General features: G+C 48.3%; 5 protein-coding genes across 5 annotated transcripts; 3 read left to right on the top strand and 2 right to left on the bottom strand.

The window, feature by feature from the left end:
- Positions 1 to 4,700: 4,700 nt before the first annotated feature.
- Positions 4,701 to 6,362, bottom strand: PCYB_012060 (hypothetical protein; the record flags this gene model as incomplete). The annotated part of the gene is made up of 1 exon (XM_004220712.1): positions 4,701 to 6,362. A coding segment is annotated over one exon (1,662 nt), but the record flags the coding sequence as incomplete, so codon positions are not given.
- A 2,809-nt stretch (positions 6,363 to 9,171) lies between these two features.
- Positions 9,172 to 12,688, top strand: PCYB_012070 (kinesin; the record flags this gene model as incomplete). The annotated part of the gene is made up of 6 exons (XM_004220713.1): positions 9,172 to 9,193; positions 9,277 to 9,919; positions 10,058 to 10,292; positions 10,393 to 10,518; positions 10,707 to 12,181; positions 12,619 to 12,688. 6 exons carry the CDS (start codon positions 9,172 to 9,174, stop codon positions 12,686 to 12,688), a joined length of 2,571 nt encoding a protein of 856 aa, XP_004220761.1.
- A 1,239-nt stretch (positions 12,689 to 13,927) lies between these two features.
- On the top strand, positions 13,928 to 16,129 carry PCYB_012080 (DnaJ domain containing protein; the record flags this gene model as incomplete). Its single annotated transcript, XM_004220714.1, has 2 exons — positions 13,928 to 14,078; positions 14,154 to 16,129. The coding sequence occupies 2 exons, from the start codon at positions 13,928 to 13,930 to the stop codon at positions 16,127 to 16,129; spliced, it is 2,127 nt and encodes a 708-aa protein (XP_004220762.1).
- Positions 16,130 to 17,242: 1,113 nt separating this feature from the next.
- Positions 17,243 to 17,791, bottom strand: PCYB_012090 (glycosyltransferase; the record flags this gene model as incomplete). Its single annotated transcript, XM_004220715.1, has 1 exon — positions 17,243 to 17,791. The coding sequence occupies one exon, from the start codon at positions 17,789 to 17,791 to the stop codon at positions 17,243 to 17,245; it is 549 nt and encodes a 182-aa protein (XP_004220763.1).
- Positions 17,792 to 19,333: 1,542 nt separating this feature from the next.
- On the top strand, positions 19,334 to 24,896 carry PCYB_012100 (ferlin; the record flags this gene model as incomplete). Its single annotated transcript, XM_004220716.1, has 3 exons — positions 19,334 to 24,246; positions 24,424 to 24,668; positions 24,832 to 24,896. 3 exons carry the CDS (start codon positions 19,334 to 19,336, stop codon positions 24,894 to 24,896), a joined length of 5,223 nt encoding a protein of 1,740 aa, XP_004220764.1.
- Positions 24,897 to 24,989: the final 93 nt, after the last annotated feature.

Genomic DNA, 24,989 nt, shown 5'->3' on the forward strand with positions numbered 1-24,989 from the left:
TTTTTTTTTTTTATCACCGGGGGAAGAATAAATCTTTCCAGCTGTGTGCGCCTCGCTGGGGAAAGAAGCTGGAAGAAATGGGAAGAAGATCCCTCCCCGCGACGTTCCTTCGGCGACGTTCAATTTGCAACGTTTAAGCTGCCACGTTTATGCTGCAATATCCCGAGTTATCACACGCTGACCTGCTTCCCTTCTCAGAGGTGACGCCCTGCACACCGTTTAGCTCCCCCGCTTCGATGCGTTCGTTCCCAGTGTGCGGAATGCCATCACTGGGTGATTAGGCCACTACTGCGGTAAGTCATCACATCTCCACTCCGCCTTCCACCCCCTGCTTTTTTTTTTTTTTTTTTTTGTTTGTCCCGCGTTGGTCTTCGCGCAGTTGGTGGCTGACGGGGCGCACGGCTTCTCCAATTATTCACCTCATCTCACCCCATCTCATCTCACCCCATCTCATCTCACCTCATCTCATATCATCTCATCTCATGCCATGCCATTCCTTTTTTTTTTCTTTTTTTTTAACGCAGCAATTTCGCATGAGAGGTCCCCCTCCGCACACCCAAGTGACCTCTTAACAATAACGCAGGTGTGTTAATTACAAAAACAAAACGCCATGACGGGTAGGTTTGAGAGTTGCTGCACACATCCACGACATGCACACACACTGAGAGGTGGAGGAAGACATACAACACAAATGTAGCACAGGTGTGCCTTCACCAATTTGCCTGCGCGGGTAAAAACAGCTTTCTTGCAAAAATGGGGTGTGCACATGTGAGGGATGAAAGAACCTCTTCGTAGGAGCGAGGTGTGACGTTGGGGGGACATACGGACGGCGTATCCCCACAAGGGGAGAAGGACAAGGGGAAAAAAAACGAGTAATGCGATTATAAACGCACGTGTGCTGTCCTGTCCCATGTGCGCGCTGCTCACACGCAGCCGCAAAAAGGGTCACCAAGGTGTAACCAAGCTGTGACCAAGCTGTAGCCAAACCGCCACGAAACCGTCACAAACCCGTCACATATTTAAAATAAAAAACAGTCTCTTTTGCCTGACCGAGCAATCTCTTTTTCCTATCGAGGGGAGTTAAAAAAATGGTGAAATGCCTCCAAGCATCTTCCCCCATTTTAATGTGGGCCGTGTAGGTGATGTTGATTCCTTGGCTTCTCACGTTGACCTCTCTGATGACTTTATTTTTGAAAATTAGCTTTACGTTACAGGAGTGGAAGTCTCGCACAGAGGCCGCCTTACGGGGGAGGGAAAGGAAGGGACGACGTGAAACGTCATAAGAATAGGGTAACGCACGCGACTATGAAAAGGGGTCCTTTTTTTTTTTTTCTTTCCCCCCATATCGCCTCCTTATATGTTACCTTGCGGGAGACCAGCTGACCCACGCACTTGAGGGACTCTACTTCACAGGGTGTTCTTCCTTTGATCTGCGAAGAGAGGGGGTAGAGAGGCAACTCAAAATGTAGCTTACTAAACACAGGGAGAGGGGTGGGGGGAGCAACTGTGGAAGCCGCCACGTCGCCTGTACTCACCGATCTGTACACGTAGGTCGAACTGGTAACGTAGGGGACTGCCACGGATGAAAAAACACGAGGAGGAGTTGGCAAGTCCATCCGGTAAACAACTTCCAAATAGACCTTCATGAAAGCCAAAACCTTTTTTTTATTCACCATGCCGTCTTTAAAGAACTGATGATAAAGCTCCTTTAATTTCTGAACATGTTCATAAAAAAAAAAATTGGAAGCTGCCACTTTCCATAGGGTCATTACGTAGTCGAAAACGTCTGGAAAACTCTTCCCCTGTGTGTCTGTCACCTCTTTCTCGAAAATGCTGTTTCTCATTTTTTTTATTTTTCTCTTATTTAGGTAAAAGTGCACCAAGTCGTGCAGTGTGCAGCTGCCTATGTTGAACACGGCTTGGCGCCCCCCGCTGCGTTCGCCTCTTCGTTCGCCTCTCACTTCGACGCCCCCTTTACCGCTTCCCCCTTTACCGCTTCCCCCTTCACCGCGGCTTCCCTCGTCGGTGCTCCCTCCACTACTACTCCCGTCGCTGCCTGCACCGCTATCCGCGGGGGGTGCCCTCAGCACGCACGACGGACTGAGGAACAAAAAGGGGATCACCTTGTGCCGCAAGAAGGAGCACAGCACGAACGTGGACTTGAGGAAAACGACATAAAGAAATAGCACCCTTTTGGACAGCCCCGCGAACGAATGCCTGATGCCGGCAAGGGTTAGGATCCCCAGCATAGTTTCCACCAGCGATGTGATAATCCTTTCTATGTTGCACACAAAATAAGTAAGCGTGAAATTTATTTCATCCCGAATGTCACTCACCAGAGTTAGCAGATCTTCTACAGCTCGGTAGATGTTCATTTGTACCTTCACAAAAAAGCCATAAAGAAAAAAATTTTGGTGGAAAGTGCGTACCTCCTTTATGCACTGCTCAGAGATCAGTAAAAATTTGATCGGACTTAAAATTGTTTTCCAATCCCAATACGACTTCATCCTCTTTCGACAAAAAAAGTTACAATAATTTAATAAAGCTCTGAACCACAGCTTTACATCTCTACTGTTTGCCAGGACAAACAATTTTCCAAAAATAGCATAGCCATGCTTGTAGAAACCTGCACACATGCAATATTTACCTGACCTGTACAGGTAAAAAAGGGAATTTTCATTTTTTTTTAAATTGGCTACTTGGACATTTTCTTCCGATGGTACTCTTTCTTGGTGTTGTAACTTTCTGTACACGTTTTTCACTTTCCTTCGCAGGGACTTGTTCGATATGGACGAAATGGAGCTGCAATCGGAAGGGTGGTCCCGCTCCGCCGAGCTGGGTTGGTCGTCTGATGAGGCGTACGTGGATGGGGGGGTGTCACTACTGCGGCTGCTATCGCTGCCACTGATACGATAGCTATCACCGCCGTCGCCAACATCGCCAACATCGCCACCATCGCCGCCACCACCGCTGCCCCTCCTGGGAGGCGCCTTTTGAGCATTTGCCGACTCTCCCGAATTGCTCCCCTTTGGAAGAAGCTGCCCCGCTCCCGCCTCGCCACGCGTGTCACCCCTACCCACATGTGCCCCTCCCCTTTGGTTTTCCTTCCCCCACACTTGGTTGCCATCACCTGAGGAATTTACCTGACCTGTGCATATTTTTTTTTTTTTTTTTTTTTTTTTTTTTTGGCGAGTCCCCCTGACGGCATGCCAAAATGGTGTGGGTTTCTCCTTAAACGAAAAAATATGATTTAAGATGCTGAGAAAAACGTAAACCTTCTTTCGTAGAGCCGTTGATACTTCTTCTCCCTTGGCGTAACTGATGAGGGCTAAATGAAAGAGGTGTCTCACGTTGTGATAGCTAGCTGGGTGGTCATCCTCACGCTGGTAAATGTTGAAGGTTTGAAAAAATTTACTTCGCTTGAGAAAATAAACGCGTCCGTCACCCTTAACACGGCTAACGAGTGTGTCGAGGGAAGTCTTTTTTTTGTTTTTTTCGCCTCTTCTGTTAAGCGGTTGGATGACATGCCATATTCGTCGTTTGCTTTGGCACGGGGGGGATCCTCTTCGGTCTCCTGACCATCTATCAGCAAATAAAAAAAGGGGTCCCTCAAAATGTGCACAATTTTTTCCGCACGGAGTGCAAAGAGGAGGTGGAAGAATGGAACAAACTCGTTGCTGCAGAATGACTGGAAAAGGCAGTTCAGGAGGTGCCCATTTGAGCAGTTCCCTAAGTTGGCGGCTACGCCGAGCAGGCACGTCTGCATGGCACGTTTGAAGGCACCGCTTTGCTGATAGGAAGCGCAGTTGTTGCTGTTTATGTTGCTGTTACTGTTGCGGTTGCTATTGCTGCCCCCAGCTCGATCGTTCAACCTGCACTGCAGCAGATCGCTTAAGAAGAGGTCGAAATTTGTCTCGTTCGGGGCTTCCAAGTCGGATGATGCAATGGGCCCCCCTACCCCCCTGACCGTGTGTAGCCTATCACCACGGCTCAGGTGAGTCCCACTATGTGTGTATTTACTTCCCCACCTGTTGGTAAAATTGGGCCTGCCCCCCATGTGGCCACCTCTACCCATTCCGTAGTCATTCTTCCTCGTGTGACATGTCTCGCCGATGGCTGCACTGTTGGCCACCCCCTCCACGTGGGGATCCACATTGGAGTCCTCCTTATTGTGCACAAAAAAATGGAAGAAGAAATTAAACAGACTGACAAAGTCACGCACGTCTTCATCGCACACAATATACTTGCCAAGAATAGTTAGCGTTTTTAAAATGCACAGTTTGGTCAATACACAGTCAGTGCTATGTCTACACAGGAAGAACAGCAACCTTACAAACATAACTCTGTATAGGATCGCATCATTTGGAATATCTTCTCCCGATGATAGTCTCTCACCTTCGTGGTGAACTTGGCCAAAATCATGTGTCCTGTTAACTCCTCTGCGATCCCAAGGTCGGCTATATTTTATTTTTTTTTTTTAAAAATGCCTTCTTAAACTGGGCAAAAAAAGACTCTCCCAAACTGACGTCCTTTAATTTATCCTTGCTCACAAAATTGTGGAGTCTTATTTTATTTTTTTTTAACCATTGCAAACAGTAGGGGAAGGGATTTTCTTTTCGAAGCTTCCCTCGTTTGTCTGTTCTAACCTGTGTATTCAATAAACCCTTTATGGTGTTTTGCTTGGGTGAGCTGTTTTGATCGTTACTTATTTCGCTAATGGCATCACTTAGTGAGCTTTTTCCTGAGTCCTCCTTCGCTTGGTCTTCTGTGTAGGAGGTGGGTAGCCTACTGTTGAGTAACGTTCCGTCCTCCCTCTTTGATGGGGCGTTACTTTCTCTTCTGGGATGGTTCCTTTTGACTAGTTCTCCCTCCGCTTGACCAGCGCGCTCGCTGGCTGGGTGGGTCTCTCGTTCCGCCTCGGGCTCCTCCTTCTGCTGCTCCATGTGCTGCTCCTGCTTCTGTTCCATGTGCCGCTCCATGCGCTTCTCCTGCTGCTGCTCCTGTTGCTCCCCCCTGTGCGCGCCCCGTGCCCTTATCTTCAGCGTTATGTCCAGATCCTTCACGTTAATGTCACTGACTTGTTCGTTCTCCTTCGCCAGCTGGACAAACCTCTCAAAAAAGAGGTCCACCCTTCGCTGTCGACTGCTATCCTGTGCGACGTGTTCTTCCGCGGCGTCTCTTCCGTCACGTACACCGCTATGAACGCTGTCAACGCTGTCAACGCTGCCAACGCTAGCGTCGCTTCCGGCACGTACGCCGCTATCATCGCCATCGTCGTTATCGTCGCTCCCGCTCAACGTTATGGTGAAGCAGAATTGCCCCCTCTCTTCTCCACCCGCGCTGTCATTTTCGCAACTGGATCTTTTTTTTTCCTCGCGCTGGTCTGAATTTTCCTTATGGGGAGGATTGGCTAGCTGGTCTCCTCCACTTCCTAACCGCAACATGTGTTGCTTTTCCCCCAATGCATAATCGGGTGTAAACGTTTGATCCCATTTGGGGTAGCTGTCCGGGTGAAACATCTCGGTGGGAAGACTCTCCCTCATGGTGCACACAAAGTTGTGAATAAACGGGTCGCGGTGCGCTCGACCCAAACTGGGTAAGAAGTTCATTTGGGAGCGGTTGGGATGGCTATCCGCTGCGCTGACTTCACCTGCGTTTTCTTCTTTGCAGTGATTAGCAAGGTGTGGCGAAATGGGTCCCCCTTTTTTGCCCGAGCGGGGAAGACAATTACCCTCCTTTCTTCCTGAACGGGTCAGGTAATTATCCTCCTTTCTGCCTGAACGGGTCAGGTAATTATTCCCCTTTTTGCCTGAACGGGTCAGGTAATGTTCCCCATTGGTTGCCTTAAAAAACTGGTACACAATTTTCACAAACATGAAGAGAGCAGGATTGTCTCCACGGCTTAGCGGCAGACGGTTTAGCCATTCTACCAATTCGTACTCTCGGACAGTGGACACGAAGGAGAAATAAGCAAAGTGGAAGCTGTTGACCCGTTGGTCGAATGCGTTTCTTCTGCCTGATATGTCATCCACAAATGGGAACACATGAATGCTTTTTTTTTTTATCAAAAATAGCAAACTTTTGAGAGAGAAATAGGTTAGCTGTCTCCTCTTCATCAACCTCGTTTGGGGTACCATCAACAAAAATTTAATTGAAATAATTTGCAGATTTGTGAGGAACTCATTCTGATGGCTCAAAACACTTGTGCTGTGAAAGTACGCACGGAGAATACTTATGGCTACCTCCTCACTGCTGCACAGATATGCCTCTTCGCTGAACATGTTATTGATTATTTTCCACATCTTTCTAAAAAGAAAATAACTTACGTAGGGCACCATGTCGTTCATTCTGTTCGCGATTTTTGATAGGTACATGCTTATGGTGAACGTGAATGGGTCGTCCAGGATGGGTCCTTTTTTGTCTTCTCCACCACGTTGCTTTGCTCTTTGCGTGTGGCGTTGGCTTTTCGCGTGACATTGACTTTGCGTGCCACTTTCTGTGCGACTTTTCGTGCCACTTTCTGCGCGACTTTCTGCGCGACTTTGTTGTTTGGCTTGGCTCCCTTCCGCGTCGGTGGATCCGTTTGGGGGGGACCCCCCGACCTCCCTTTGGCGCAGCTTCGCCCCAAAGAGGGGTTCCCAACTGCTCTCCTCGCTGCTTCTCCCCCCCTGCGTCCGGGGGCCACTCGCTGAAAGGCGGTCTTCCCCCGAGGAAGTCCCGCCAACGGTTTGCTTCCCCGTGGAAGTCCCCCCAACGGTTTGCTTCTCTGTGGAAATCCCCCCATCGGTTAGCTTCCCCGAGGACGTCCCCCCATCGGTTTGCTTCTCCCTGGACGTCCCCCCAACGGTTTGCTTCCCCTCTGCGGGGAATTCCCTTCTACCTGACCGCCCCAGGGCACTGCGGTAGAGGCCTCTCACCACATGGTATAGAACATCGTGTGAGAGAAAAGGAATCCACCGTGTGAGTACAAGCAGAGCTAAAGAAAATTCATCAAAATTTATTTTCCTAAAAATAATTTTCAAAACCACATGAACAATATGGTTACATCCACTCAAGTGTTGACAAAAAAAAAGACAAAGTTTGAGTCCATAATTTCTTGTCAATTTTTCTTCCCCATTAAGTAAGTTAATGACATTTAGGGTTACGAATTTATGAAAATTGCTTCATTTTTTCGAACGACGTAAGAATGGTCTCGATGTTTTCCCTTTTGAAAAGAATATATGGCAAAAAAGAGATCCTCAATTTTTTCTGCATTTTTGGCTAGCTGGTAATATACATAATTTTTTATACCAGAATGAGGACTTAATTTTAATACATCCAGAAGGAGGACGATACAGCTATACGCAACTGTGTAACTATTGATATTACTCTGTTCATTTTTCAGCAAAATATGCTTTATATTTTGGACATCATACGACGTTAGCGTTTTTTTTTCTTCCACTTGGTCAAAGTAGATCACATGAGACAGGAGAGAAATATATTTGAAAAAATTTGTTAGCGTCGGATTGGTATTTTTTAAAACGTCTTTCACGTCGAAGTAAGTGTTCACGTAATTCTGTTCCTCTAAAAAGAAATAATTCGAGTAGCTCAAAAATTCGTATTTATTTTCTTCATCCATTGAGGGGGTAACCAATAGTGGGTTATTTTGGGTACTCTCCTCCTCTCTCAGTTGGGTATTCTGCTCATCTGTTTTCACTCCTTCAGTGATGCTTGAAGTGACTGCTACGTTTTCCATCTCCTGGGGAGCCTCTCCACCTCCGCTGGAGGCACTCAACAGCGAGTCTTCTCCCCCCTCCATTTCGTGCCCCCCATATTGCAGCTGCTCAACCATTTGGGAGCGCCCTCCACCGTTTCGCTTTTATCCTCCGATTTTTCCAATTTGGGATTTTTCCAATTTGGGATTTTTCCAATTTGGGGATTACTCAATTTGGGGATTTTTCAATTTCAAATTTTCCAATTTTGGATTTCCCCCCTGTGCGTCTTCCCAACGGGCGAGGACCTTCCCCCCCCCAAGAGAGTAAACCTGCCTCTTAACACGAAGGAAACTCACGCGACTCGCACTCGCGTGCGCTGTGAGTGCTCACTTGGCAGCTGCTCTGCGAGCTTCACAAAGGGAGAGAGGTCGCTTCTTTTTCTCCGTGGGCGCCGCTGCCTCTATGATGCCTTGGCCGGGCTCCCACATGAGGGACTCCTCCCCGCGACGCGCCAAGCAGGCGAAGCGGGAGAAGCGGGAGAAGCAGGCGAAGCGGGCGAAGCAGACGAAGCAGACGAAGCACACGATGCAGGAGAGAGGGGAACTCCGCTTCGACGTGCCGAGGAGCTCGCAAAAAAAAAAAAAAAAAAAAAAATCCCCACGTGGTACTATGCTCTCCCTAAGTGGATAGATGCACATGAAAAATATACATAGAGCTGGCAAGTGGGGAGAAAAAATTATCCTATTGGAGATTCCTCGCCGCGCCGCAGCGCTGTTGCGCCCTCTTCAATCTTTGTGTATATAGTGCGCATTTGGGAGCCCACTTCGGCGGGAAAGCGGCGGTTAAGCTGCGGTTAAGCTGCGGTTAAGCGACACGAAAGCGGCCTCCACCGGAGCTCGTTCACCTGAGTGCCAACCGCCCGCTGCTCCCCTGCCTGACGCGCTCGCCCCAAGTCGGGCGCCGCTACCATGCCTGGGAAGATAAATGAGCGGCCCTTTTGCCCGGCAGTCGGCTCGGCCCCTCCCCCCCCCCAGCGGAGATGCACAAAAGGGCCTACAGCGAATCGGGGGCCCTATCGAAGATCGCGCAGCGTGAGAAGCAGAGGGAAAAAAAAAAAAAAAAATGGAAAATAAAAAATCAGCATAGGAGAAGAATGATAATATCCTGGGTGACCAAATGAGACAAAACCCAGATGAGTCCCGCAAGTGCAACTGCACCTGGCCGTTCTGCTTCCTCCCTATGCATGGATGGAGGCTGCGGCCTCGTCGTTGGCGCGAGCAGGATGGACCAAAAAAAAACAATAAAATAAAATAAAAAAATATAATAAAATAGAAAAATAAAAAATAAAAAAAAAAAAATAAATAAAAATGGCTTAGCTCAAATATTGCCATTATGCACCCCCTTAGGGAACAGGGGCAGGAGAGAGTGCCCCCCCACCACCAACCCCACAGATGGGGAAGTCCTCTCGCAGGGAGGAATGAGAAAAAATAGAGCTGCAAGTACCTATCACTGGTCGCACACTTCACTGTAAGGTTAACCTACCCCCCGTCTCTCACCTTCCATCCCACATACCTTTTTGTAGGAGGCGAACGAGAGAAGGGCCTACTACCTAGTGAGTCGAATCACCCAGAAGAAGCACGCACACACAAACTAGAAAGTGTTGTTGTACGAATAAAAAAATTGGAGAAAAACGAAAAACCAACTCTACATGTCGATCCAAATGATAAAACAGTCCTCTACTTTGACAAAGGTTTCGAAATTGAACAGTATCATTTTGACCTTGTATTTGATGGAGACGATGACAATAAAAAAATTTTTCTCGAAATAGGAGGACACAGGATTGTACACAACGCTTGTAGGGGATTTAAAGAAACGATCATTACTTATGGACAAACCGGTAGTGGAAAAACATACACTCTTTTTGGATCGAATGAAGAATTAGGAATAATTCACTACTTTTTGCATCACTTATACAGAGTGAAGCGTAGTGAAGTGACGAAGAAAACGATATACTTGAGTATATATGAAGTTATTGGAGACAAGCTGGTCGATCTTATGACGAATGTGAACGAGAGAAACGCTCAGTTTTACACGCAGGATTATTACTTGAAGACCATAAGGCATTCCTACAAGGTGGTAAACGTTGCGAGCTTCGAGATGGCAAAGAAGCTCATCGACACCGCCTGTCTGATGCGCAACGTGGAGACCACCTCGCAGAACCGCAGGTGGGTGCCGGTGCAGCGGTGCAGCAGTGCAGTGCAGCAGTTCAGCGGTGTATTAGCGCAGTGCAGCGGCTCAATGTACAGACTTAGCGCATCGGATTAGCAGCTCACTCGACCGCCTCCCCCCCTCCCCCGCGCCAGGTCGAGCCGTTCCCACGCCATCATCCATCTATTCGTAAACATATCCGACTTCACGCACCACGACGGAATGGAGACTACCCGGGACTACTACGGCGTCCTCACCTTCGTCGACTTGGTGGGCTGCGAGCGAGAGGAGTTCAACACAGAAGCGAACCAAAGCAGGAATGAAAAAACGTCGACCAAGTTTCTCAACTCCTCCCTCACCTCGCTCAATAAGATGCTCCGAAAAATGCAGGTAAGGGAAGGCAGCTCACCGGTATGTCTCCACTCATGCCGCCTTACCCCTCGCCGCTTTACCCTCACCGCCTTACCCTTTGCCGCTTTACCCCTCCCAGATGGGAAACCTGGACGAGTCGGACAAAAGGCAGAGCGTTCTGTGCAAAGTTCTTTTTAACTACATTAAGAAGACCTGCGGCGTGTGCCTCATCTTTTGCTTCAACCCGAGGCAATGCCAGAAGAGCGTGCGTACAGGGAGAGTTGCGTGAAAGGGGCGGTGGAGTGTCTCCCCTCCCGTTCCTCCTCTCCACGTGTGTTCTCCACGTGTGCACGGGCGCACTGCCAAACCGCCGCACCGCCGCACCGCCGCACCACCGCACCGCCACACCGCTGCTACCCAAAGCGCACTTCGGTTTTTCCCCCTCCCCCGTAGCTGACCAGCTCCACGCTGATCATGGCCAGCGACTGCAAAAAAATAAAAAGCAAAAGGAAGCAGCTGATTTACGTGAAGACCGAAAACAGGGATCAGTTCTTTAAAAGAATGACCCACGGCAAGTGTGGAAACAACGAGGGGCGAAGTGGAAGGCGCAATGGGGGGAGTCCCCTGTCAGGAGAATCCCCGTCCAGGACGACTAAGAAGGATTCATCAAGGGGGGCATCTACTGGAAAAGGCGGAGAGATGGCGGGAGAGGCGGTGAGAGAGGCGGTGAGAGAGGCGGTGGGAGAGGCGGAAGGAGCACCTTCTAAGCCAACCGCTATTGGCACCGCTATCTGCACCGCTATCGGCGCCGACGCCACGGTGGTGCTTGTTCACTCCGGAGACGCAACGGGCCACCACAACGGCACGCACGTCTTACCGTTTAGAAAGGGAAACGACAAACAGGAAGCACTTAAAAAAATCCTATACGAATTGATTGACCAAAATAAAGAGGAAGAAATGGAAAGGGAGAAAACGATTCAGCAGCTCCATAGCAGTGTCGATAAGTTAGCTAAGGAGTGTTCCTATTGGAAGAGACAGGCACACAACTACTACAAAAAGTCAATAATGCTACATAGGAACTACACTAAGACCAGAGAGCTTCTATTCAACACGTTGCACAGTGGTGAGAACGACTTTTCTGTAGGAACGATCGGCTCCTCCACATCGTGTCATTCGTTTGTCCATCCCGATGAAGGTAACTCTCTCCCCCATGGTGGGAATACACACACAAAGGAAAATCAACACGTTAAGAAAGAGTCTCTAAATTGGGAGAAAAAACAACTCTATGAAAAATATGATCCAGTTCGGTCGGGAGAAATACAAACGGGGGACATCACCTCATACCAAAAAAAATATTGTGACATGTCCTCTAGGCAGGCAAGCAATCAGGGTGGTCTCTCCAAAGGGGTATACTCTTTTATTGGATCAAAGCAGGGAAGGAAAGGAGAGCACAATGGTGGCTACTCCCATCACATGGAGACTGGAGGGCATTTCGAAGCAGGGGCGTTCGAGGAAGAAACGCGCGAGGCAGAAACGCGCGAGGCAGGGACGTTCGAGGCAGGGACGTTCGAAGCAGAGACGTTCGAAGCAGAGACATTCGAAGCAGAGACGTTCGAAGCAGACATGCCGAAAAGGAGAGACAACGAGGAGGGACGTACACTGAGACAGGGGAGCTACTCAGGGGCGGGGACATCATCCACGTACACACGGTCGGGATGTAATAAAGTGGAGAATTTCGAACCAAAGATTGTCGGGCGGAACGGTGAGCAGGTCATAATAAAGAGCAAGAGCTCGGCGAAGGTACCAACAGGAGGTACTCAATTGGAGACGAAGAGAGACGTTAGAAATGCTAACCAGATCACCATCGACTCGCTCACAACCAAAATACGGAATCGAATTTTGAAGTCGAGGAGCCTTTCCACGGCGGGGTGAGGGGCGAGGCGAAGGGGCGAGGCGAAAGGACGGGGCGAAGGGGCGAGGCGAAGGGACGAGACCAAAGGACGGAGCCTGCACACGTCCAGTAAAGTAGCGTGTTCCTGTCCGCCGCATCGAGACTAAGTTAGCCGCACGCGCTTGTTTGTGTTTTTTTCTCACCGCTGCTCACCAGGGGGGAGTTACAACCGGGACGCCTCCCCCTCCGCCCAGCGATCCATGGATCCACCGCTTCACCGATCCACCGCTTCACCGATCCACCGCTTCACCGATCCACCGCTTCCTCGCTCCATTCGCCCGTTGCTTCTCCCTTTTCTCCTTTTTCCCCTGCCAAACTTTTCCGTCCCAGTAAACCATTTCTCGCGCGAGTCCACGTGCATACACAAACGGCACGAATGTCGCATCGGTATGCATATCCCTCCCCCGGGTGCAGAAAAACAGGAGCTGGGCATGACTACCATTTGAGATCCACCCTTCATTTCAGCATCCTCACGCTATGGTGAAGGAGTAGACTCTTTTCCTCAATGGGTTCATCATCCCCCCCCTCCTCCCAATCATCCTATACTGAGCAGTTGTTAAGGAGGTCGATATTTTTTGGCGAGATAAATGGAACAACGGCAACGAACAGAGGATCGCTGCTGCATAGGAGGTGAACGAACCAAATGGGTAGATGGGACCCCACACCAGAAGTAACAAATGAACAGGTGGTCAATCATCATCATAATCAGGCAGGCGGGAAGGCAGGTTAAAAAGCGAACGGTTGGAGAGTAACAGAACGGGAGAAGGTTGATCATTGGGGGGGGTCAGGTCACTGTTGCAAATGCGTCTCTTCCCTTCAAATGATTTGATGGGACGTTTATTTTGAAGTGCTCGCGTTCCTCTACCCCCCACCAGCCTTGTTGTTCTTTAGTGCCCCTTTTTCATGTTTTTTATATCTTCTCCTAACCTTCCGATTGCTTCCACCCCCGATTGCTTCCTCTCCTGATTGCTTCCACCCCCGATTGCTTCCACTCCCGATTGCTTCCACACTATTGCTTCGTTTTATTTCCCCCCCAAGGGGAGTGGGGATCAGATAGCCTGAGGCGAAGGACACAGCATCGCTGACTCGTAACAGAGTAGCGCCGGAGTGCGGTCCTCTTAAGGAGGCAGTGCATCGGAAAGAGTCTTCGCCAATGGATGATTGGCCCCCCATATACTTAGTTTCGTGTACACGTTACATACTGAGCTGACCCATTTAGCCGCACTGTGTTCCCTGCCTCCCGCAACACCCCCGCACAGGGACGGACCTACGCAGAGACGGGTCTGTATAGGGACGGGTCTACACAGAGACAGGCCTACATAGAGACTTACCTACATAGAGACATACCTACACAGAGACGGATCTACATAGAGACTTACCTACACCGAGACGGATCTTCACAGCACAGGGAGCCATGTCGAACTGGGGCTTCTTCGGCGACTACGGGAGTTGGTTCACCCCCCCCAGCAACCACATCGCCACAGCAAACGTGGGAACGCCTACTGTAGAGACGAATATCCCAACCAATCTCGCAGCAGCGGCAGCCACAGCAAACAGTTCCACAGCTGCATCATTTTTTGAGGACAACATAGAACCCAGGATAAGGGACGCAGGAAAGAGTAGCACGAGCAGCGGAGCGAACCCACATGATAAAAATCGCCATAAATACAAATTCAAACAAAGCAAAAAATACGGGTCGGATGAGAGAGACAGGAGTGGAAGGATGGATGATGGGCATGGACATCGCAGCAGTAGCAGTGGTAGTAGGGAGCCCGGAAGTGATAAGAGTAGCAAGGAGAAGAAAGAAAAACATAAGGAGAGGAGAGAAAAACAGAAGGAGAGGAAGGGAGGTAGGAAGGAGGAGGGGGATAGAGGTAACACTTCGGACGATGCGTGGTCAAGCGGTCATCCGAGGGGGGCCAGCGCGAGTACCTCCTCTCCTAGTGCAGCCCGCCCGAGCACCTCCTCTCCTAGTGGAGCCGGCCCGAGTACCTCCTCTCCTAGTGGGGCCTGCCCGAGTACCTCCACCCCGAGTGGGGCTTCGCCTAGTGGAAGCGACGAACAGGGCAGCGGATTCTTTAGCAACCTGGGGCTGGGCAACCTCTTCTCCAACATAGAAAGCCCCTCATTTTGCAACGAATATAAGACAGGGTACTGCCTGGACGAGGAAGCAAAGAAGGTCCTCGGGAAGGACGGAGATTCTTCCAATAAATCATCCTCCAAAAGGGGAAGCAAACTTGGCGTAGGTCTCGATGGCACAGGGATGTTCAGCAGCAGTGCTGCTGGTGCAGCCAAGGATGGAAGTGGTCTCCCCGAAGGAACCCCCGTGTGTGTAGATACAACATATTATGATATATTAAACGTTAAACCAACTGCCACATCTAGTGAAATTAAATCCAAATACTACAAGCTAGCCCTGAAGTATCACCCTGATAAAAACGCAAATGATCCTGAAGCAAAAATGAAATTTCAGAAAATCAACGAAGCATATCAGGTATTAAGTGATTCAGAAAGGAGAGCAGATTATAACAAGCATGGATTAAATGCAACGAAGGATATGGTACTTATTGATCCAGCTTTGTTATTTATGATGCTATACAGTTCAGATGAGCTATCCGATTACATCGGTACCTTACGTGTAGCTTTTTTTATCAAATTAGCATTCGAAGGAAATACTACCATTGAAGATATACATACACAGGGAGGGAAAATGTTATCAGAAATGGAAGTAGAGCAGTCTAAAAGAGAAGTAGAGTTGGCTTTACTTTTAAGAGATAGGTTACAACCATATGTTGATGGGGATACAAAATGGGAGGATAAAATGGAAAAAGAAATTACAGACTTGTTAGATTCTTCATTTTCAAGTTCCATTTTAGAATCCATCGGTTGGAATTACCGTAATAGTGCTTCTTCGTTCATTGCTGAGGTGACTACCTTGTGGGGTATGGGAGCTACTGTCCCTAATATACAAGCTCAGAAACGATCTGTTCAAAATAACTTGGGTCTGGCTACTTCTATTATTAGTACCTTCCTGACTATGCATAGGATGGCTGCTTACAACGAAATGCATAACGCTCTTGACGCTGTCAATGTGGGAGAAAATGTCACTATCATCTCGGTGGGGGGGAAAGAGGGTCACGTGGAAAGTAAAACGAAAAAGAAACACTCAGGTGAGGGTGGAAGTGGGAACGTGCGTGATAAATCCAGTAGAGGAGGCCAATCCAGTAGAGGAGGTCAATCCAGTGGAGGAGCCCAGTCCAGTGGAGGAGCCCAATCGAGTGGAGGAGCCCAGTCCAGTGGAGGGGACTACTCGAGTGATAACTCCACCGGGGGGGGGAAGTTCACCGATAAAGTTGCAGATAAATTTAGTGATATGTTTGGAGAGAAAAAGAAGGAAAAAAAAAAGCATAAGAAGAAGGAGAAGGAAGGGGCGTCCTCTTCGGGAGCGGCAAGGACAACACACTCCAGGAGCAGCAGTATGGATGTGATGCGCTTCGGTTTTCCACGAACGCAACAGGGGAATGATAATAACACATGGAAACGACTGACAGGACAAAGCAAGGATTTAGATCGAGAAGCATATCTCGAGAAGAAGAACAAGGAAGCGTTTGGCATCATAATAAAAAATGTGTTGAAAATTGTCCTTTGGGATATCGAAGGTACCGTGAGGAAGGTGGCGGAGAAGGTCCTTCGTGACGAAGGGGTGTCAATCAAAGTAAGGTTGCAAAGAGCAAAGGGGTTAAAACTACTTGGGAAAATCATGCTTAGATTGTCCAAGACAAAGAAGGATATGAGTGACTCCAAGGAGTTCGATGTGAATGAGCTATTCGAGTCGGTTATAATGAAGGCCGCGGAGAAGGCGGCGGCGGAGGAGGCCGCGTCGAGAGGCGAGGAGGAGGATTTTTTTAAGCGCGAGGCCCACTAGAGGAGTGGGAGAGGAGTGGGAGAGGCGCGGTCAGCACTACACCCGGCTTCGCGAAATGCAGACATTTTTGCGAAGTCTCTCCTTTTTAGTTTTTTGTGAGAAAATATACACCTGGAAGGCGAAGTGGTGTCCCTTTGGGTAAGGTACCAGACCCCCGGCTTGATCAGGAAGGCAAAAGGGGAAGGAAAGGAAAGGAAAGGACATGAAAGGAAAGGAAAGGACAGGAAAGGAAAGGAAAGGACAGGAAAGGAAAGGAAGGGAAAGATCCCCAGTGGGTTATTTCCCCTTGTTGGGGTTCCGCCCATACCAGCGGTTTCCGAAGAGGGGCTAGAGACACACACACACAAACACAGCAGTGTGAGCTGTTCCCACCAACACCCCCAGCGAGGGGTGACAGCATCGGGATGGCACTATCGGGATGGCACTATCGGGATGGCACTATCGGGATGGCACTATCGGGATGGCATTATCGGAATGACCATATCAGGATGACAATATCAGGATGACATGCCGCGCCAGCTGTTGCCTTTTCGGAAAGCCTTCATTTTTTTTTTTAACGAGGGGGTCTTCATTCCTCCCCCAAGGAGAGGATGCCTAATCCCAATTATTTTTTTTTTTTTTCCTTTTCAAGATGTGTTTTTTCTGCCCGTGCGATACTTCGCACCCATTTTGTTCCAAATTATACGAATGTTACCATTTGTGTGTTTTTCATGTGGATTTTTTTTTTTTTCCAAAGCTACACGATTTGCATCCCCTGTTGTGTTTTTTCATTAATCCATATCTGCTTCCCGCGTCTTCTACTGTGACCAATTTTATTCACTTTTTTTTTCACTTTTTTTTTCCTCTTTTTTCCCGATGCGTAGCAATTTTGTAAGTCGCTCCTTGTGCGAGGTGTGTGTGCCGCGGCCGAGCCGGGCAGTCTCATTGCGCCGCTGAGTCGTTGCGTCGTTGCGTTATTGCCGCATTGCCACGTTGCCACATTGCCGCGTTACCGCATCACCGCGTTACTTCTTCTTTTTCTCCCTCCCCATAGATGCTTAATTTTTTGTGAAACGTCCAAGCGACTGTGCATTGGGCAGTTTGCTGGACAGCGTGCCAGTGCGCTGCGTCTCGCTACGCCGCTTCGTCCATCAGCGCGCGCAGGTCCCGCAGGAAGGGCTCCGGCCTGGGGGCGGGGAAGGGCGCGAACGCGGGTGTCCGCAGGCACCGCAGCACCCATGACCGCAAGTCCCCCAAGCACTCACACACCTCCAAGCAATTCAGCGAACGTAAAAATAGTGCAAACTCTAATTGGTGATTATCCATTAATTTGTCATTGACCACTATGAGCATTTTCTTCTTCATGCGCAACCCTTCGATGGTGGTCCCTGCGCCCGCATGACTTAAAATGAGGTCAGCCTTTTGAAAATGCTTTACTAAGTCCTTTTTGTATCGAAAGAATTTCACTCGCTTTAGGAACTCCTCATTATTGCTGTTATGTCTATAGATCAACTTGGGTTCGTAGGTTCCTTCTCCGATCTGCATGTTCATTTTGGTGAAGCCTTCACATCGGAGGAAGCTGTGGAATTCCTTCGTGTCGATCTGCTTTATTAGTTCATCGAATTTGTGCGACCCTACTGTGACAAACAAGATTTTGTTTCCTCCGTCTTTTGCTCCCTCCATTTTGCTTTGCTCCTCTTTGGGCTCACGTACACCTTCACCCCAAACACGAACAGGAACACGAGCATCCCTCCTTAGAAGGCTTCTTCCCAGAGAGGGGTACCACCACTTTTCACTCTTGCGCTGTGCTGAGTGAAGGGAGGGAGGGGTAGGAAAAAAAAAAAAAGTCCCCTCGTGGGGCATATAAAAAGGGGGAGAGATCTTCCGATGGCTTCAATTCATCAGAAGGTACACGAATAAGTAGGCTCCACCGGCAGGGGGTCTTCGAGTGTGTGTGGGGGGAAGGTACTTGTGCGAGCTGTCGCCAGGAAACACAAACACGTTATTCAGCGTCAGGAGAGTGTACATTCCACACAACTGCCTGTTGATTCGTTTTTTTAGAAAGAAAAAGGGTTGCAGTTGCACACTCCTTTTTGCGCATCTCATGTTAAGCATCCCACGTTGCGTATCTCATGTTGCGCATCTCATGACTGTTCGCATGAACGTTTGCTCCGCTCCCCCCCCTGGCATTACACACAAACTGCACATGTGCTAAGTGTGCCGCTTTTTCAGGGGGATGCAAACCCCGTGTGAACAGCTGCGTGCATGCCCAAATGGCATAGACCGTTTCGTCTGTTGGGGTGGGGGACTCCTTCTTTGGTAAGTGCCGGGGCCTACCTTTGGTCGGTCTCGAATTACCCAGTGGGGACCCCGCGATGTGTGTGAGGAGTTTCCCAACTGGTTATCTCCCCCCGCATGAGTGAGTCCCTTTTTAACTGCCACATTTGCACATTGGCCACATTTGGCACACTTGCCACATTTGCCATATTTGCCATTTTTCCCCATCATGCTTTTATTCTTATTCTTGTTTTATTTCATTTTATTATTTTATTTTTTTTTTTAAACACTCATTTCTGAGCAGCTGTGCACAATTTTCCTTTTTCGCCTGAACAACTTGGCTGTTTTGTTAAAAAAAAAAAAAATTCCCCCAAAAGGGTCTTTTTCGCCTGCACGTTCAGAAAAAAGGGGCGCAAATTGGCGGAGAAGAAGAGAAGCAGCGGGGAAGCGGAGAGGCGGAGAAGCAGAAAAGCAGCAGGGAAGCGGAGAAGCAGAACAGCAGCATCGACGCAGCGACGCAGCGAAGCAACGAAGCGACGAAGCAACACACAATGAGCAGAACATTGAGGAAGACGTGAGCACCCCTTCCGATCAAACTGGCATAAACGAAGGGGCCGCCCTGGGGAGGAAGGTCCCCCAAGGAAGGTGGACAGCCGTGTGAGGACAACCGTGTGAGGACAACCGTGTGAGGACAACCGTGTGAGGACAGCCGTGTGAGGGACAACCGTGTGAGGGACAGCCGCGTAAGAGACAGCCGTGTGAGGGACAACCGTGTGAGGGACAGCCGCGTAAGAGACAGCCGTGTGAGGGACAGCCGCGTAAGAGACAGCCGTGCACGGGACAGCCCCCTTTTGACGTGGCGCAACTCGCACGGGTGCCGCTCCCCTGGGATGAGAATGCCTCGCATGCCTAGCATGCCTAGCAACCCCTCCCCGCCGCTGCCCCAAAATGAACTTCGCAAAGAAGACGCAGTACAACATCAAGGTGGATATCCACGAAGTGAAGGATCTGAGCTTCCGCGAAAGCGCCAACGAAAAGGAGATCATCCCGAATCCCTACGTCCAAGTGACAGTCAATAATGAACAGAAATGCACACCGAAAAAAAACCAAGCAGTGAACGTAGCATACAACACGTCCTTCAATTTCTCCATGAATTTGACAGATTACCTTTTTCAGCGAACTAGTGTAGACGTGTGTGTGTTGCACAAGTACACAATACAGAGTGCCCTCATTGGCAAATGCTCCTTTGGATTAAATTACGTATACTCCAAAGCACAGCATTGGTTGTATAGAATTTGGGTCAGATTAAGAAACCCAGATTTACCTCTCGACGAAGTTGGCTTTCTTCTCATTTCCGTTGGGGTCTATGGTCCTGGGGATTCAATCCCAATAATTAATGACAGTGTGAAGGCTAACATAAGTGACTCTGTGAATACATCAAATGTTGATGGGTTAGCAGGAGGTGGTGATTCTGGTGCCGCTGCTGAAGGAGGAGAAGAAGAAGAAGGGGAAAATGGCACCGAGTTCGGGACGAATAAAGGACTAGACATACACATCACACATTATGATCTATGTGTAAATATATTCCGTGGACAGGACATGGATTTTATCGGGAGCAGTATGTTATTTTCGAACACGTTGGAACCCTATGTGAAGGTAACTCATAACGGGTTCGAGGAGAGTACCAAGGTGATCAGAAATGACCCAAACCCAGTTTGGAATCTGAGTGTACACATCCCGACGTGTACTCCTTGTTATGATAAAAATATAATAATAGAGTTGGTGAATGGAGAGCATAATGGGGTGGTGATGCTGAGCGTTTTGCTAGACTTATTTGAGATTCTGAAACGGGAACTGCAGCCAAGATGGTATAACATATATTACAATCCTCAGAACCAGATTGCCCCGAGAAGTAGTATATATAACCAAAACGTTACTGCTAATGCACCTAGTGCAACTCAGAGTAGTAATGCCCCGACATCTGGTAATGCACTAGGGAATTATCTATTCTCAGCAACGGCGGAAAAGTTATTCAAAAATGCAACACAAGGAATTAATATTAACGAAATTTTGGGAGTAACCAAAATGCAGAATATGTTTTCGTATGACGAAAATTTGAAAGAGTTTTATCTCTACGGAGGGAGAATATTCCTAAGTGTAAGTGTAACCAAAACACATGCACCAGGACCTATACGTATCAAATCAGCTAGAGTAGAACCAGATCCACCAAATAAAGAATTCATTTTTTGTGCCGATATTTATGAAATATTATCCGTCAGGAGTAACAACAATAAGGGTGGAAATTATAACTCAGAGAATCTACAAGGAGCTTACAACAAAACGTATGATGGAAATGGAGACACCATCGTATGTGTATGTGGATTAGGTCCACACAAACTGAAAACTTCATCTCTTCTCCCGAACGAAGTAGGATCTTATGTCTTGGATGAAAGTACAGGACGGATAAATGAATTTAGAATCTTTTTACCACAGAATAATACGGATCAGATATATGACATTTTTCTTTACATCTATGTGAGATCTAATCTCGCTGTAACAGATTGGTTAACTACCCGGAGGAGTGTGTACAATTCTGGTGGAGGAGTAGGAGGACATAACAATAGAGACCTATACGACACAGGAGATGCAAACACTGGTATGACGTTGAATCATATGAGCTCCATAAATAAGCACTCAGAGGATCTGTTTAACGACTCCGATCTTATGAGCAATTACAAATTGAAGAGTTATGTACGCATCCCTTTTAAGTACCTACTACTTAGTGAGAATAAGCCCAAATGGTTCTCTATGAAAAATGTGGACACTAGTTCTCATGATTATAGTATCTCTTTTTATGCGAATTTGGTTCCGTTTCATTTATTCAAGAAAAGGCAACAACGATTGGAGTACAAATTATGTAGGTATTTCTTCCGAGCGTTAATCTACGAAGGGTTGCATTTCCCAGCTAAGGGTTACGACTCCTTTCCAGACCCCTACATAAAGGTAGAATTAGCAGGACAGACCATAAAGACAAGCACCATTTTGCAAACCCTGAACCCAAATTATTATGAAGCCTATGAGGTAGAAGTGATTCTTCCAACAAATTTGAATCTAGCACCCGACATATCCATTGAAGCCTTTTCTGTTAATAAAACGTTCCTCTATAACGATGACGATATACTGCTAGGTTCTTGTACGTACCCTATTATGAAGGTCCCCATAGAGTGGAAACGCTCTCCTGTTTGGGTGAATCTCAAATCGTCTCAATATAAAAAATGTAAAGCAAAACTTCTGGTTGGGTTCGAATTAGTTCCCTTGGAAAAAGTACTAGATGAGAGTTACCCCTTTTATGATGATATCAGACCATCTACCCTACCAGGACATGTATCTCTTTTCCTTGTTGGCATACGTATGTTTAAACCGTTAAAAAATCCATCCGTAACTGTCTGCTTCGGAAGAGATGTCGATGATACTTCTCAGTTTCTTTGGCACGAAACAGTTAGTAAAGTCATATCTGGAAAGGAAGGAAATTGGAATTTTTTGAAACATTTTTCTCTAGATGTCGCCTTACCCAAACGGATGCAACATCATAGCTTTTTGGAAGTACGTGTAGAGGATAGGGAACTAACTTCTGGGTTCAGTTCCACCGGGGGGACTGCTTCCCAGCCAGCCAAAGCTACAAACAATAACAACCTAATCGGCACTGCGTATATCACGCTGAACCCGTTACTTCCGTGGTTAGACAAATATGAAAAGAACGAGTGTGTCGAATTATTTAAGTTGCATCTGTTGGAAGAGGTTCTAATGGAAGATGCAGAGAGGGCACGTAAATCTTACAACACTGCTTTGGTGTATAAAAAGAGTTCCATGGTTTCGAGGAAAATTACGAATGGGTTGTTTGACGGTGAGGGGGGAGGAGAAGAAGGAGGTGCTACTGATGATGAGGGGGATGGAGATGGAGGGGCCGGCGGTCGGGGGTTCCATGCCTTGTCTTTGAATATGCTGGAGGAGGGAGCCTCCGAGGCGAGCGACACAAGGGCAGATGACGAGGTCGTGACGGAGGCGGCGATTGAGCTGGGCGGGGCGGACTTCGACCCGGAGGAGGGCGACGAGACCCTGCTAACGGGGAACCCCGCCGGGGAGGACGAGCTGCATTTCGGAGGGGCGGCGCAGGGGGGGAAGATCCCAAAGGGGAAAAAAACGGATGAGAAAAGAACAGATGAGAAAAGAACAGGTGAAAAAAAAACAGATGAGGTGAACCCAGATGAGGTGAACCCAGATGAGGAGAACCCAGAGGAGGAGAACCCAGATGAGGAGAACCCAGATGAGGAGAACCCAGACAAGAAGAACCGTGATACCCCAGCGCAGCGCAACCTCAGCAGGAAGAAGAAGAAAAATATGAACAAATTTACGAACAAGGAGTACGTACCTTATAACGACCCCGACTTCGCAAATGTGAGGATAGAGGAGGCACTGGAGCACGTGTGCTTTAAAGCGAGCGAGTACGCGAGTGATTCAGCGGTCAGTGGGGAGGAGAAGGGGAGGGAGAAGGGGAGGGAGAAGGAGAAGGAGAACGAACATGGGGGGGAGAACGCACACGGGGGGGAGAACGCACATGGGGAGGATAACACACATGGGGAAAACGACAGCAACGCGAGCCAAAGGAGGATAAAGCTGAGAGACATGAATTTCTTCAAAGGGAAGGAAAAAAAGAACCCACACGTGAATAAAAAAAAAGAGAGGAAAACTATTCATGGGTTCAGCGAAGATGCATTAAACTTCCAATTATCGATAGCAGGAGATGATGAACAGGAAGAAACACAGAGAGATGAGATGCTGTACGAGTATGAAGTAGACATGAACGTAGATGATTTACCTTACCTACGAGCAACCATATTTAGATGCACCGATTCAGGAATACCAGAAGCAGTAGGGTACCTGAAGTATTTATGCAACGTGTATGATGACAAGACCATTCACCTCAAAAAGGAGATGCTGAAAAAATGTGAAAAATTGGTAAGTGAATACAAGCTGACTCGTAATTTAGTTGTTAGAGCATACATCATCCAAGCGAGAGGCTTGAACCCTCCTTCTGGAGCAACCGACATAACTACCTACGTGTGGATTAAAAACAGCAACGAAATAACTAATATCCCTGGAGGACTCTCTCATAATATTAAGGATACTGGGCATATTAAGAGACAAGGATACAAGCCCGAATTTAATAGATCCTACCAGCTATTGTGCTCATTCCCCGATGAATCCATTATCCAAGTGTGCATCATGAATCAGGGTTCTCTATCAGATGAGGTCATTGGTTATACCTACATCGATATGGAGGATAGGTATTTCCATCCAAGGATTAGACAGCTAATGATAGATGATAGCATGCCAATCGAGTTAAGGTCACTGAAGTTAGAAAACAGTACCATCTCTCATGGCTCTTTAAGATGCTGGTTTGAAATTTTCACAGAAGAATTTGCTCAAAGGAACCCAATCAAAATTTTATGCTCTAATGAACCGGATGACTACCAACTGAGAGTGGTTATTTGGAAGGTTAGCAACGTTGCCATGGATGACAGTCCCACCATTAGTCTCTTCGTTAGATGCATCTACACAGATGAAGATTTCGAAGATAAGAGAGACACGGACACACACTACAACAGCAAGGATGGGAAGGCCCTGTTCAATTGGCGTTTTGTGTATAATGTGAAGATCCCTACCAACGCTACTAACGTCAAAGTGCAGGTGCATAACTACGCCCTGCTGTCCTCCAGCGAGCCCATCGGAGAGGCCACTCTCAACCTCGCCACGCACTTTTACCGCGCCAGGAAGAAGCGGGGCCTCTACCACATCCCCAGGTTGGTGAAGGGGCGAAGCGGGAGCGGCCAAGCGGGAGCGGCCAGGGGACGCGCAAAGATACAAACCCCCTTGCGAACGCACCCCGTATGAAAGCACCCCTTATGAACACCCCCCTTATAACAACCTGGTGCATAACCCCGCTGCCCACTTCCATTTCCCCTTCCCCCCCCGATCAGGTTTTGGCTGCAGTGCAAGCACCCAGCCCACAAGAACAAAGTTCGCGGAAGCGTCGAGGTCGAGGCGTGCATTTTGCCCAAAGCGGAGGCGGAGGTCGACCCCGTCGGAAACGGCCGAGACGAACCCAACAAGGACCCCTTCCTCCCCCCCGTCACGGAAAACAGGACGTACGTCGATTGGGTCACCATCAATGAGAAGTTCGGAGCCGCCACGGCGTCCATCATGCACGGTTTGAAGTGGACAGGTGAGGCTCCCCTAAGTCTTTGCGAGCAGTTCGCGCTGACCAGCCAGTTCGAGCAGACCAGCCACTTGTCCGATCTGCACAAAATGAAGTGCCACACGCGACTATAAAGAAAAAAAAAAGTTAATATTCCTTGTGTGCCTCTAAACCGCCCCCCCCCCTGCAGGTGTCTGGATCGTCGTGGCCGTCGTGGTCGTGGGTGTGTTTTTCCTCCTCATCCTTTTGAAGTGACCGTGCGAGGGCGGCGCACCAGGAGCTACTCTCCAAGGGTTACTCTCCAGGAGCTACTCCCCAAGGGTTACTCTCCAGGAGCTACTCTCCAAG

Source organism: Plasmodium cynomolgi, chromosome 1 (assembly GCF_000321355.1).
Source record: "Plasmodium cynomolgi strain B DNA, chromosome 1, whole genome shotgun sequence".
Lineage (NCBI taxonomy): Eukaryota > Apicomplexa > Aconoidasida > Haemosporida > Plasmodiidae > Plasmodium > Plasmodium cynomolgi.